The sequence below is a fragment of the Prionailurus bengalensis genome, chromosome F2 (genome assembly GCF_016509475.1).
Source record: "Prionailurus bengalensis isolate Pbe53 chromosome F2, Fcat_Pben_1.1_paternal_pri, whole genome shotgun sequence".
Taxonomy (NCBI): domain Eukaryota; kingdom Metazoa; phylum Chordata; class Mammalia; order Carnivora; family Felidae; genus Prionailurus; species Prionailurus bengalensis.
In genome coordinates, this window is record NC_057353.1 from 17,899,992 (window position 1) to 17,912,442 (window position 12,451).

The window sequence follows — 12,451 nt, forward strand, 5'->3', positions numbered from 1 at the left end:
CCACTGGGGAAAACCACTCACCTACACAGGAACACAGACGGGACTACAAAAAGACTTCCCTTTAGAAACCATGCAACCAAGGATTGGAGTGGAATAAAAAAGCCACCAAATTAAAAACCTGTAGCCTCTGAAGTTATCCTTCAACAGTTAAGGAGAAATGAAGACTCGCACAGATCAAAAATTAAGGTATTACTGGTACATCTGCCATGCAAAAAGTATAAAAAAATTTATTCAGGGTGAAGGAAAATGATATAGGCCACCTCCATAGACACTCACCTACTTCCATGAACACATGCATTTAATGAGAAAAACAGGCTCCACTGAACATCCACGAAAATCTCTGACCCTGCCAGTTGTATTGCTTCCTTGTGTGTTGTTACAAGTGGATATCTACTCTCTTGGTTCGTACCTCTGGGGACACCCTTCAGTCTGGTACCCCTGTCCCCACCCACCCATTGACAAAAGACCAGGACAGAGGGAGCCTCAGAGGGAGGAGGTCTCTGGGACCAGGTTTCTGTGAATAGGGGGAATGAGCCTCAATCAGGGATGGGTGCCCCTATGCCTGAGATATGTGCAGAGGAGAGAAATGGTATGGCCCTGCCATAACCCTCTAGGGGTGCTGACAGAGGCCGAGCTCCAGGCTGGAATCAGCCTGTCCACTTCCCCCATGCACTGTGTAATATAGTCTCCCTTTCTGTCCACCGAACAAGCAAAGGAAGGCAGTAGGGTCTTCTAGAACTTGGGCACGCCCTCCCTCAGTCCAACTGATGTCAGTCCTGGTTGCCAGGCACTGGTTTGTGTTGGAGATGGAACCCTCCTTGGGGTTCTAAGCAGTTACTTGTGGCCCATAGGACACTGGTGCTGGGAGCAGAGCCACAAGGCCCTTTGGAGCCAGCTGGTGGCCACTGAAATGTCTCCCCGGCTGGTCCTGGAGCAGCTGTGTGCTGCCTTGCTGGTGATGTATGAAAGTATGCCACACATGCCAGGAGACTCTGGGTTTCTCTGGGTGATCCTCATATGCACTGCAGTGATGGTGTTCATAGTAAAGAGTGGACACAGTTTAAGAAGAGGAGAGGGGCTTCTTAGGAGGTAATATGCCCAGAATGAAGCATCTGGGAAAGGTGTGGAGGAGACAGGACTAAAGGCACAAGCCCATGAAGCTCTCACACCACGGGGTGGGAGGCCAGTCCTCTCCCATTACAACCCTTGCTCTGGCTGCCCTGAAAATCTCAGCTGGTTTTCAGAGGAGGACACTGTGCAACTGCTGAAGGAAATTCAAAAAAGCCAGCCCGTAAGACCTTCTCAACTAACTGATGAAAATCTCATCTTGGGAGCATCACAGGAAGATAGAGAACCCTGTGGGAGGAAAATAACAGAAGACTCAAATGATAGCCCTGATCTGCATGGAAGTCTAGCCCTCCTGGTCCAGAAAACTGGCAGCTGAGGCAGAGAGTGCAGGACAAGGCAGAGGAGGAAGGAAGGCCAGAGCTTCCCAATCCATAAGTACACCAGGATGCCAGTGAGGATGGGAGCCACTTCAAGACCGTAGGCCAGACCATGCTGAAGTTGCTGCATGTGCTGGAGCTCATTAGACATCACATAGAAGGTTGGGGCTCAGGAGAGGGGGGGGGAGGAGAGTGGAAAATGGTGATGGCTCCATTCACCTGTCAGTAGTCCATCAGAAAATCCATGGCCATGGCCATGCCACTGTGCCTTGGGCAGGTGTCATGTGGAGAACAAGTTATCCAGAGAACTGATGGAGGAAAATCGGAGGATTGCGAAGCTCAGAGGACAAATAACAAGCCTCCAAGCTGAGGAAGTGTCTTTTCACATTGAAAATGCCTACCTGGAAAGTGAGATTCAGAAGTTCCAGCTGAAGCTCAAAATAAAGCTTGAGATGTGGGAAGAGCACATCCTGCATCTGGAGAGAAACTCGGCAGAGGAGAAAACACACCTCTTGGAAATGGAGAAGCAACTTCCCAAAGTGTAGAGGAGCCTGAATGCCACCCGTCAAACCCTCAACCTCTACAAGAAGATGGCCAAGGACCTGGGCAGAGAATTTCAGAGAACCCCCTCCCTTCTATGAGGTCTTTGTGGGTGAGGAGAGGGATCACAAGAGCCGGAGGGTGGCTCTGACAGTGGAGAGAGAGCTCTACCAGCTGAGGACAGTAATCCATTGCCTCAGGCAGAGGCTGGCCCAGTTAGGTCCACAGTCCAGCCTGTCCCACAGGGATAAGCTGCCTCTGCTCATGCTCTTCTGCCCCCAGCCTCCCACTTCCTTTGAGGGTGGGGGCTCCCCTACATTTCCAGGAGCCCAGGAGAGTGTGTGCTGGGAGGGCTCTGAGGCCTGGGATCACCTGCTGGTCTGACTCAGCTTCCAAGCAGCCATCAACACCTACAACCACAGCACAACCGCACCTGTGCTTCTCCCTCAAGCCATACCCATTGTTCCTTTTAGTTCAGATCCACCCTATTATTTAACTGATACTACATAGTTCTTAGACAAGTTCCCTATAGCAGTATGACTGAGGTAGTATTTTTCAATAAATGTTAAATATAAAAAATAAAATAAAAACACCAAATTAGATACTACTAGTACTGAGAGTTGATTTTATTAAGTGATTATATTCCAAGTGCTCTATTAATTCTTTTACGTGTATTATATCATTTAATTTTCCCAATAACCCATTATTGGTCACGTATTATTATTACTGAGGTTCCGAGAGGTTAAACAACTTGCTCCAAGATCACACAGCTAGTAAATTGCAGAGCTGGCATTCCAATCCAGGGTTGTCTAACTACTAACTGGTGTGTAAGTAACTTCTATAGCTTCTATAGCTTCTATAGCAATATGCTATTCTATAAGGATCCCAGAAGGGCTTGATAAATTTTGTCCTAGTTCACATTTGAGTAAGGATGCAAATATTATAGTGGTAGCTGTGGGGAAAGTCCCACCAAAGTATGGTGGGCAGCCTCTAAGGGATCTCCAGTGATTTGCATGTTTGGTATTCATATTCTTGTATAATCACCATGCCCCCCCCCACCCCACTTTGAATATGGTCTGGTACTACTGACTCACTTCCAATTAACAGAATAGGGCAAAAGCGATAGGATGTCACTGTTGTGGTTAGTTTACAAAGAGGCTGTTTTGCTCTCCCTCCCTCACTCTCTCATCTACCCTGAAGGAAGCCAGGTGGTGTATTGTGAGCTGCATTATGGAGAGGCTCACGTGGCAAGGAATGAACGTCTATTACTAATAGCCCTGGAGGACCTCTGGCTGCTAGCAGCCATGTGAGTGAGCTCAAAAACAGATCTCCCCCCACAAGCCTCGAGATGACTGAAGATCCAGCTGACATCTTGACTGCAGTCTGTGAGAGACCCTGAGCCAGAGGTACATGGCTAGTCACACCAGAATGGCTGACCCACAGAAACTGTCAGGTTATAAATGTGGTTTTAAGCTGTGCAGTTTGGGGAAAGCATTCAAGAAAGAGAGAAAACAAAACAATGAACCCAAACTTTTGACTTCTGATACCACTCCCTCTCAAGGGATTGAAATTCCAGAGAAATCGAGAGATGGTAGAATCTAGTAGATCAGGGTAAAAATTGTAAGAAAAGTGGACCTCTGTTCTGTTCACCATGTCTCTCTGAGAGGACATCATCTCACTTGACCCTCATATGCCAATAACCTGCAAATACAGGAGAAGACAACTGGCAGTGTGTCATGAGTCAGCCGAGAGAGGGCTGGACACAGCATCCCAGAGCCTCCTAGAAGGCAAAGAGCAAGCTCAGAGGTTTCCTGGTATCCCTAGAGAAGGCATGGAAATGAGATGAGTTGAGAGCCTGGGACTTGGTCATGGGACTTCCGTGGTAGAGGGGAGGTGGCCTGTGAAAGAGACACTACCTGGAGCCCCTTCTTGGACCAGCAGCCTCCTGCCTATTTTGGGAGGCTGAGAATTTAATAAGGGACTGAATTAGTGTATAAGAGACGATGTTCTAATGCTTAGCATATTTAAAGTTGTTTAAATCATTGACATCCCCTTTCCCTTAGTCCCCACTACCGCCATTAGTGGGAATGGTGGCTTCAAAGCAAGATGAGAACATCTCCTATAAGCCTGTAATGTGTAAATGTCAGTGCACAACAGTCACTGATACCACCTTAGCAGCCCCACTGCTTTCACAAAGACACAGGAACAAGTGACACCTAAGGCTTCTTTTCCCAGTTTCTGGTTACTGCCCGACTCAGATGGGATACTTAAGTGATTAAGTGGAGGAGCAGGTGGATGGCCATGAAGAAGAGTGAGAGGGGCATGGAAAGGGTAGCAGAGACATGGAAATGGCTAGACCCCCATGGCTTGAAGATGACCTGGTGAAAGAGGGATGAAGCTTTTCCTTACTCATCTTTGGTGAAATGGAGCCTAGACTTAATTGATGCTTCTTGCTCTTGCTCCAAAATCAACTACCCTTGATTGATCATTATTATATATACCTCATCTTTTTTCTGTGGTTAAACTGTCCTCCTCCTTTTTGGAAACTTAGCTTAGGTTACAGGGCTGCCACACATGGCTCTACAGATTGTGCACTGAAAAAATCCAGGTGGTACCATTTATACCCTATGAGATGATTTGACAGGTCATCTCCCAGAAATCTTTCCACATCATTGTTAGTGGATTCTCGTTATTCCCATTAACAAATATTTGAAGATTAAATGCCAGGTGCTGTTCTAGGTTCCAAGGACTTAGCAATGAACAGGATAGAGTTTCTGCCATTGGTAGTGGTACAGGAAGAGACAGACCATAACCACATGAACAAATAAGTAAGCACATATGAGGGTAAGGTAAATTGGGAGATACATTCTTATGTTCTTCAATAATACACAGGACCACAGTTTATAAACAATAGATGTTCTATATGTAACCATGTTTCCTCCTTTCCCTTTTGAAACGTAAGGCAGCAGACAATATGTTGTATGTACTAACAATGGGTATTTACTACAAGTTAATAGAGTTAATCCTTATTAGACTTTATATTTGTCCTACCAGGATGACATTTTAAGAAAATATGAATTCTTTAATACACTTAGTGGGAATAGTTAAACATTTTTTTACCATATTTATAAAATTAAATAAACTTATGTGGGTTTGGTAGTGGCAGAGAGGCAGATTTTACAAATTTAGTACATCTTTGACATTTGTGAGGGACATTTTCCCAAGACTAGGAGTGTTCTCAAAATCACAAACCTCAGCAGGGCACATAATTTTCCCACAAAGATCTTTTGTATTCTTAATGGTTCCCTATACCACAGGGCTAAAGAAATTTGTAGGGTTATTTTCTAGCTTAGAACCTTTATTTCCTTAGACTTTTTCACTTTCATTACCAGTACTAGTGGTTGATTTTCTTTTTAGAGTTTTAAAAATTACTAAAGTGTAAAAATAACCTTGAAATTCATTGCATTCTTGATGATGGATAGAAAATTTCAAAACATATATCAAGATGTTGGTCCATGAGTTTGGCCCATGCATGAGATAGAGACCCACCTGATACACTAGCATCAGAGGACTTATGATTTAAATAAAGCCTTTGGATAACAAGAAATCACTATGAGTCTTCAATCACTAGAGTTGCTGGAAAGCACTAAAACTGAACGCAAAATCCACAGATGCCAAAGGTCTTTGGGATTACATTGCAGATCCATAGCAGGAGAGCAAAATGCAATCACTTGCTCATCCCTTTATTGTTAAAGTATATGTGACATCATTGTGATAAGTGATGTAGAATTTTCCAACTTGGATAGTGTATGAGAAACTTCTCTGGAGCACCATAAATTGGATGTTTATCTTTTTGCCACATATCAGCTACCTGGCTGATTTCTAATTTGTTTACGAATTCATAAATGCTCTGAAACTGATTCTTTCTCTTTAATGAGTGTTGGCAACTCCAACCTCTAAGGGCAGAGGTGAGGATAAACTGAGCCAGGTTATGAGAGGTCTTCAGAAACATGAAAGTGACCCAGCAAAATCAAGGTGTTATTATTACTCAATCAGGTATTGCTGGCTTCCAGTTGCTGGCTTTGTTCCTTGAACTGAATAAAAACACATGGGAAGCATCAATTAGCTGAAATGGACATTGCATAAAGGGTTTAACTTACTTCTTTTACAAACCACTGACAAAAGGCAGGACCAATCCATTCTCTTGCATGAATACCACAGTCTATCCAGACAGCTCTTTTGTAAGTTCGTGATCTTCTGCCCAGCTGAAAACAAGAGTGTTCATAGTAACCAAGTCAGGCTTTTATTTTTAGATTCACTGAAAAGCATAATTTAATAAGGTTTCAGAATAGTTCTTCACTATAGTTTGATTAATTAGGTAACTCACAAAAAAGATAAAGAGATTTCCTATCTTTCCAGAAGTGCAGGCTTGTTTATGCAGAAACAATGACTTTATTGCCTGAATTACAAATCAAATAACTGGAAAATACACAAAAAGGGCAATCCCTTAAAAATATGCTTGCTTCTCCTTTAATATAATTTGTGACTGTTAAGTAAAATGCTAAATTCCCCGTCCTCCCAAGCATTCTAAGACAATCAGCTTCAAATTCCCAAGGAATATTTCTTTAAGTAATAACTATGTTTTATAGGTGGACAAAGTCAAATTTTATTACGACACAAAATGGAAAAGCAAAACAATTTGATTTGTAGAATCAAGTGACAGATTTGTCTTTATAATCCTATTATATCAATATTACTTAAATGTGGTTTCTAACTCAGTAATAAATAGGTAGCTATTAACATTATTTCATAGGGAATCTAGTTTTCATTCATTACTTCACTCAACTAACACTTCAGGAAATCCTTTGGGGATATTGTTCTTGACACTGGAGATTCAAAGAAGAAAAGACAAGGAATTTATATGCTGGTAGGGAGGGCAGACATGGGAACAATTAACCATTATGATGTGAAGATGCATAAGTTGCTTAGGGAACATGGGAGGCGTTACGTGTAATTTTCCTGGGGAGTAGGAGAAGGCTTTTCAGACGAGAAACACTTAAGTACTTGAGTAAGACTTGGAGCTGGTCCAGAAGACAAGTTAGAAGAAGGCATCTCAAGCTTGGAAGAGAATCTGGGAACATCCTCTTTGAAGAATGGGCTTTTGGGGTACAAGGAAGAAATGGCAGGTGGACACAGAAGTGTATGCGTATGTGAAAGAGAGACACAGAGGAATGGATACAAGCACACTAACAGCAGTGATGGATGACAGTATGAGACAGGAGAGGATGGGGACTTGAAAGAAAGTTCAGTACTGAGGCCCTTACTGCAATAGTCCAGGGAGAAGAGATCCAGAGATAAATTATGGCAACAGCAGGGAAGACAGAGGAGGAATTGGAGCAGATCCAAAAGATACTTAGAAGAAAAAATCATCAGTTCTTGGTGGTAGATTTAAAGGAAGTGGTGAAAGCAAGGCAGAGGAATTTAGGATGATGCTCATGTTTCTTAACTGCAATCACAGCAATGCCATTGTGAGCTTGAAGTACTTTTGTGAATATTCAGATGAGAAGGTCAAGTAGGCAATGGAATATGAATGTAAAAGTCCAGAAGGTGGACTTCACTGAATATGGAATGATTATTGAGACCATAGGGTGGATGTGTTCATCTAGAAAGGCTAGTGGAGGGACAGCACATCTGAGCATGGAGTCCTGGGATGAACAGAACCCACTGGAAAGGCAGGAGGAGAAGAGCCAGTGAATGAGCCACTGAATGGTCAGAGAGACAGGAAGAGAACCAATTAGGAGTCATTGCTGATCTCATCAAGACAAGTTTTAGAGGAGCTTTGGGGCCAAAGGCCAGTGAGTCTGAATGGGAAGTGAAGAAATAGAGACAGTGATATAGGTAACTCTTTTTAAGCTTTTCTTTCTTTCTTTCTTTCTTTCTTTCTTTCTTTCTTTCTTTCGAGAGTGTGCACGTGAGCAGGGAGGAGCAAAAAGAGTGGGAGAGAGAGGGAGAATTCTAAATGGACTCTGCACTGTCAGTGCAGAACCAGATGTGGGCGTGAACTCACAAATAGCGAGATCATGAGCCAAAGTTGGATGCTTAACCAACTGGGCCACCCAGCTGCCCCCATAGGAAATCTTGTTAGATGCTTGGCTGAGAAGGGATGGAGAGCTCTGGGTCAGTAGCTGGAAGAGAACTCAGGGTCAACAGCTGGGAAGAATGCATATCTGCTTACAAATTTATGTAGTGTTTCACTGGTTCACCTTGAGTAGCACCAGCTCATAAATAATTTTGAAAGCCATTATTTTTAAGGGCATCAGTAACTCTGAATATGTTAGAAACAGCATTCTCTGGAATACTCAATGGTAAAAATTAAATATGGCCCAAAAATCTAAGGGAAATTTTTTCTTAAATTAAAACGATGTTAAGTATGAGACGCCGTGAAAGACCATTTCTTTTCTTTTCCCCATAAGTCAAACGTGAAAAGGATGAATGTTTAATAAATATTTATTTTGTTAATAATTTATTTTTACCTTTAAAACAAAAAGAGACCTTCCTTCATATGATTTTCCAATAGAGAACACATGAATGAGGCCTGAATGAGTTTTATTCAGATGATGCATCCAATTTTGAATCTAAAATCAGATAAATAAAAACCATGTCAGACTTTCACAATTATGGAGCCTTCAGAGAACAAAAGGTAACAAAAGGCAATAATAGGTCTCAGAACTCAAAGGACATACATGACTATAAAGTTGGACAAAAACCAATTTTGTGTTTTTAATTTTCTTCAAGATACTTAAGACTATATTTTATTTTCTGTCTTTACAAATAGTAGCTTCATGTCTTTATATTGTTCCCCTTTTAGAGCATACCTTCTACTACCATTTGTCATTAATATCTTGATGGCAGAGATTTACAGAAAATTAATCAATGTGTTCTGGGTTCTTTTCAAGATAAAAATTTATTTCCATTTTCCCCCTAAGTACTTAAGAGGAAAAGAAATAAATCACCTTCACGAAAACCATCCAAACTACTTCAAAGTGTCTATTAAAGTCCTATATATTGCAATTTGTCACTGAACAGAAGATGCTAAGAAAAAGGCATTGTCTTCTGCCTTTAAAGGTTATCCAAGCCATCAGAGGGCATTTTTTGAATAATTTCCCCAAGAACAGTGATAGATTTGCATTGATCCAGTCACACACACTTATCTGTCATCAGGAGAAGGAATATTTGAGATGGATGAATAAGGCACTTAGAAATATGGATGACATTTCTGACTTAAAAGCTTTACTACGAATAAGGAAATCACACAGAAGTGTCCGCTGTTCCATGATGTGCAAGAGAGTCTGTGCTGAAAAAGCAGATTTTGAGAAGTATCTATATTTGCTTTCCTTTCTATTCTTATTGAGTCTAATGAGCAGGATATATATATATCTTGTGTGTGTGTATATATATATATACATCTATGTATGTGTGTATATATACGTATGTATGTATATGTATGTACATATCTACATATAGTTTTAAAATTTGACTTTTTTTCTAGTGCATGTTATAGCACTTCTGTGTTCCAGGTTATCTAAAACTTCCATTGCTTCTAATTTCAAGCTTCTAAAATATATGTTGAAACAAGAAACATGTGAAAATAATTTTGAAAAGAACTATCAAGAGGACCAAAAATTCTCCTAAGAATATAACAGGATCTCATTAATTCTGTTTTTGACATTCCTTTGCTCAATTCAGGGGAAGCATGGAAAATGTGTGTATTTATTAATTTATTCATTCTGTCGTCAGCTACCTATTTGGAGGTCTCTATTTGCTTGCCACTATGGATATAGTGGTGAACAAGAAAGTAATGGCCTGTCCTGGGTGGCTCAGTCGGATAAATGTCCGACTTCAGCTCAGGTCATGATCTCACAGTTTGTGAGTTCCAGCCTCTCATCGGGCTCTGGGCTGACAGTGTGGAGCCTGGAGCCTGCTTTGGAATCTGTGTGTGTGTCTCTCTCTCCCTGCCCCTCTACCACTCATGTTTGCTCTCTCGCTCTCTCTTTCAAAAATAAATAAACATTAAAAAAATTTTTAAAAATGCATTTAAGAAATGGCCTGTCCTCATGAAACTTGCTTTGGAACTTGAGGACAACTAAGGCATTAATCAAATAATCCTAAAATTATGTGTATAAAAACTATGATAGATATTCTACCCATGTGCTGTGGGTACATGTAATAAGCTGGGGTTGGAGCTGGGGAGTTCTAATCCAATCTGGGAAAATAGAAATAGCCATCTTTTTGCTTGATCTGATATTGAAGGAGTAACTATTGTCCAGGTGAAATAGTCAAAGATGTGGTTGTGGGAATGAAGTTGCTATAGAATAAATACTAGGAAGAGTAAATAACATGTTAAAAGGCCCTGAGTTTCCACAAATGAAGCCTGGCCTGTGGGAGGTCCCAACCTGTGCAGACGCTGTGGAGCGAGCATCAAAATTCATTCCATCCCTCAACCAAATCATTGCCTTCAAACTCTGACTAGATCTACCTTCCATGCTTTTTTAGTTAAGGTTTTCACAACTCCAATTATAGGAACATTCCCTTGCTTTTACGTTGTACTTCCATGTCCTCTGTAGGGGTGGGTTGGGTAAAGCAAATGAAATTCAAATTATTTTGCTACTTCTTTTAAAGGCTTAATAGAAGGGATGATTGAACTGAGGTGGCTAGACAATATAAGAGCTATATGTATTCTTCATATAGCCCCTGCCTCTGTCTTTATGCTTCTCTCCCAATCATTAGACCTGAATGATAAAGATGCACTTATTAAAAAGAATGAAAGTTCCTTTGATTACATACTTCTTCTAAGGAGTGATAAACTTCATAATTATATCCAGAAAGGTATCTTCGATTTCTCTGGGTTCGCAAACTGCTTGCCTTTTCCAGTGTTTTCTGAAGATCTTCTATGAGGATCCTGGATTTGAAATGATAGACATGATGAAAATTGAATGGAGAGCATATAAAAATCAGGCAATATCAAAAGAAAATCATGCATCAGTGAAAAAGAATATAGCAAATAATGACATTTCTAAAAATACCAAATGTTGGGAAAGTATTCTCTTTTGGGAAATAGAAACTGTTAAATTGGGTAATGAAAATGTAAAATTAAAGAAGATTGTCTCAAATAATAATAATTACTACCATGTATTGTGCAGCTACAAGAACCGAATGATGGGTATGGGCATTTACATTTATTGAATACCTACTTAGGCACCGCACTATGTATTTTACGTACACAAGCTTAGTTAACAAACCTATAAGGTAAATTTTACTCTTAAATTTTACAAATGGGGAAAATGAGCCTCAAAAGGGTCAAGAACTTGCCAATATCATCTGCTAGTGAGAACAGAGCTAGAGTTTGAGCTTGGAATGTGAACCTGGATTCTAGTCTTTAGACTCTAAGCCCAATGTGACATTAGGAACACCAAAACAAGACAAGGCAACACAATATGAAAAGTTTTCAAAGGTTTAAAAAAATGTTTAAATTTTTGCAAAATTGAGTTGGGGTATATTGGGTTTGCATTATTTTCAGGGTGGACAGACCTTCTAAAAATAAACAAGTGAAACTTGTTTCCACTCAAGGTAAGAGCAATTCCTCACATTTATCACCAGAAAGTTAAGAAGTTCTGATGTGGATACATCTGTTTGTTTGGCAGCTCTTGATAGAATCACCATTGTTCCCTTTAGAAAGACAGTATTTTCCTAGGAGTTTCAGTGCAAAAAAACTATGCCTCTTAATTGATTCTTAGATTCTATATCATTTATCATTGTTAATTGATAAATGACTTAACATATTACTAATCGCATAATGAAATGCCCATTCAGAGAACTGTCAAAATAATTCTAATGGAGAATTGCTCCTACAAAAGATTTATCCTAATATTTTCTAGTCAAGTTTGCTAGTGTTTTCACCAAAGTAAGAAAATTATCATGTAAAGTTTTTTAGTTTCAAGTTGTATGGAATCATTCCAGTTGGATATTAGCTCCTTTGATGATTAAACTCTTGGGCTTCTCTGTCTCCTTTTGAAATCTCCAAGTGCCATATGGAGCTAGTTTTTGGATTTCCTAATATTTGTTTAGTCATTTAGGCCAGTGATTCTTGAGTTGCATTGCTTTAAAGTCACCCGTGAGCTTTAAAAACTATGCCACACTGAGGTGCCTGGCTGGCTCATTTGATCTTGGGGTCATGAGATGGAGCCCCAGGTTGGGTGTAGAGATTACTTAAAAATAAATAAACTTAAAAAAAAGCCACACTGGGCCCTGCATAGACAAGAATATCTGTGAATAGGTAGAAGTCCTTTTTAAAAGCTCACCTAGTGATTTTAATATATTGTTGGGATATTTAGGCTAATGATCTGGAAACAAATAATTTAGGCTAATTAAATCTGGAAACCCACTGGTATTAGTCCTCTCAGTTTCCA

The 12,451-nt window shown here is 40.4% G+C and overlaps 1 protein-coding gene across 1 annotated transcript in view; it reads right to left on the reverse strand.

Annotated features, from left to right (window-relative positions):
* Window positions 1-12,451, reverse strand: part of CPA6 (carboxypeptidase A6) — a 320,090-nt gene that overhangs the window by 66,563 nt on the left and 241,076 nt on the right. Inside the window, exons 4-6 of the mRNA XM_043601162.1 lie at window positions 10,830-10,944; window positions 8,519-8,620; window positions 6,146-6,250 (exon numbers count right to left, since the gene is read on the reverse strand). Coding sequence (XP_043457097.1) covers window positions 6,146-6,250; window positions 8,519-8,620; window positions 10,830-10,944 — 322 coding nt within the window. The remainder of the gene's footprint in view (window positions 1-6,145; window positions 6,251-8,518; window positions 8,621-10,829; window positions 10,945-12,451) is intronic.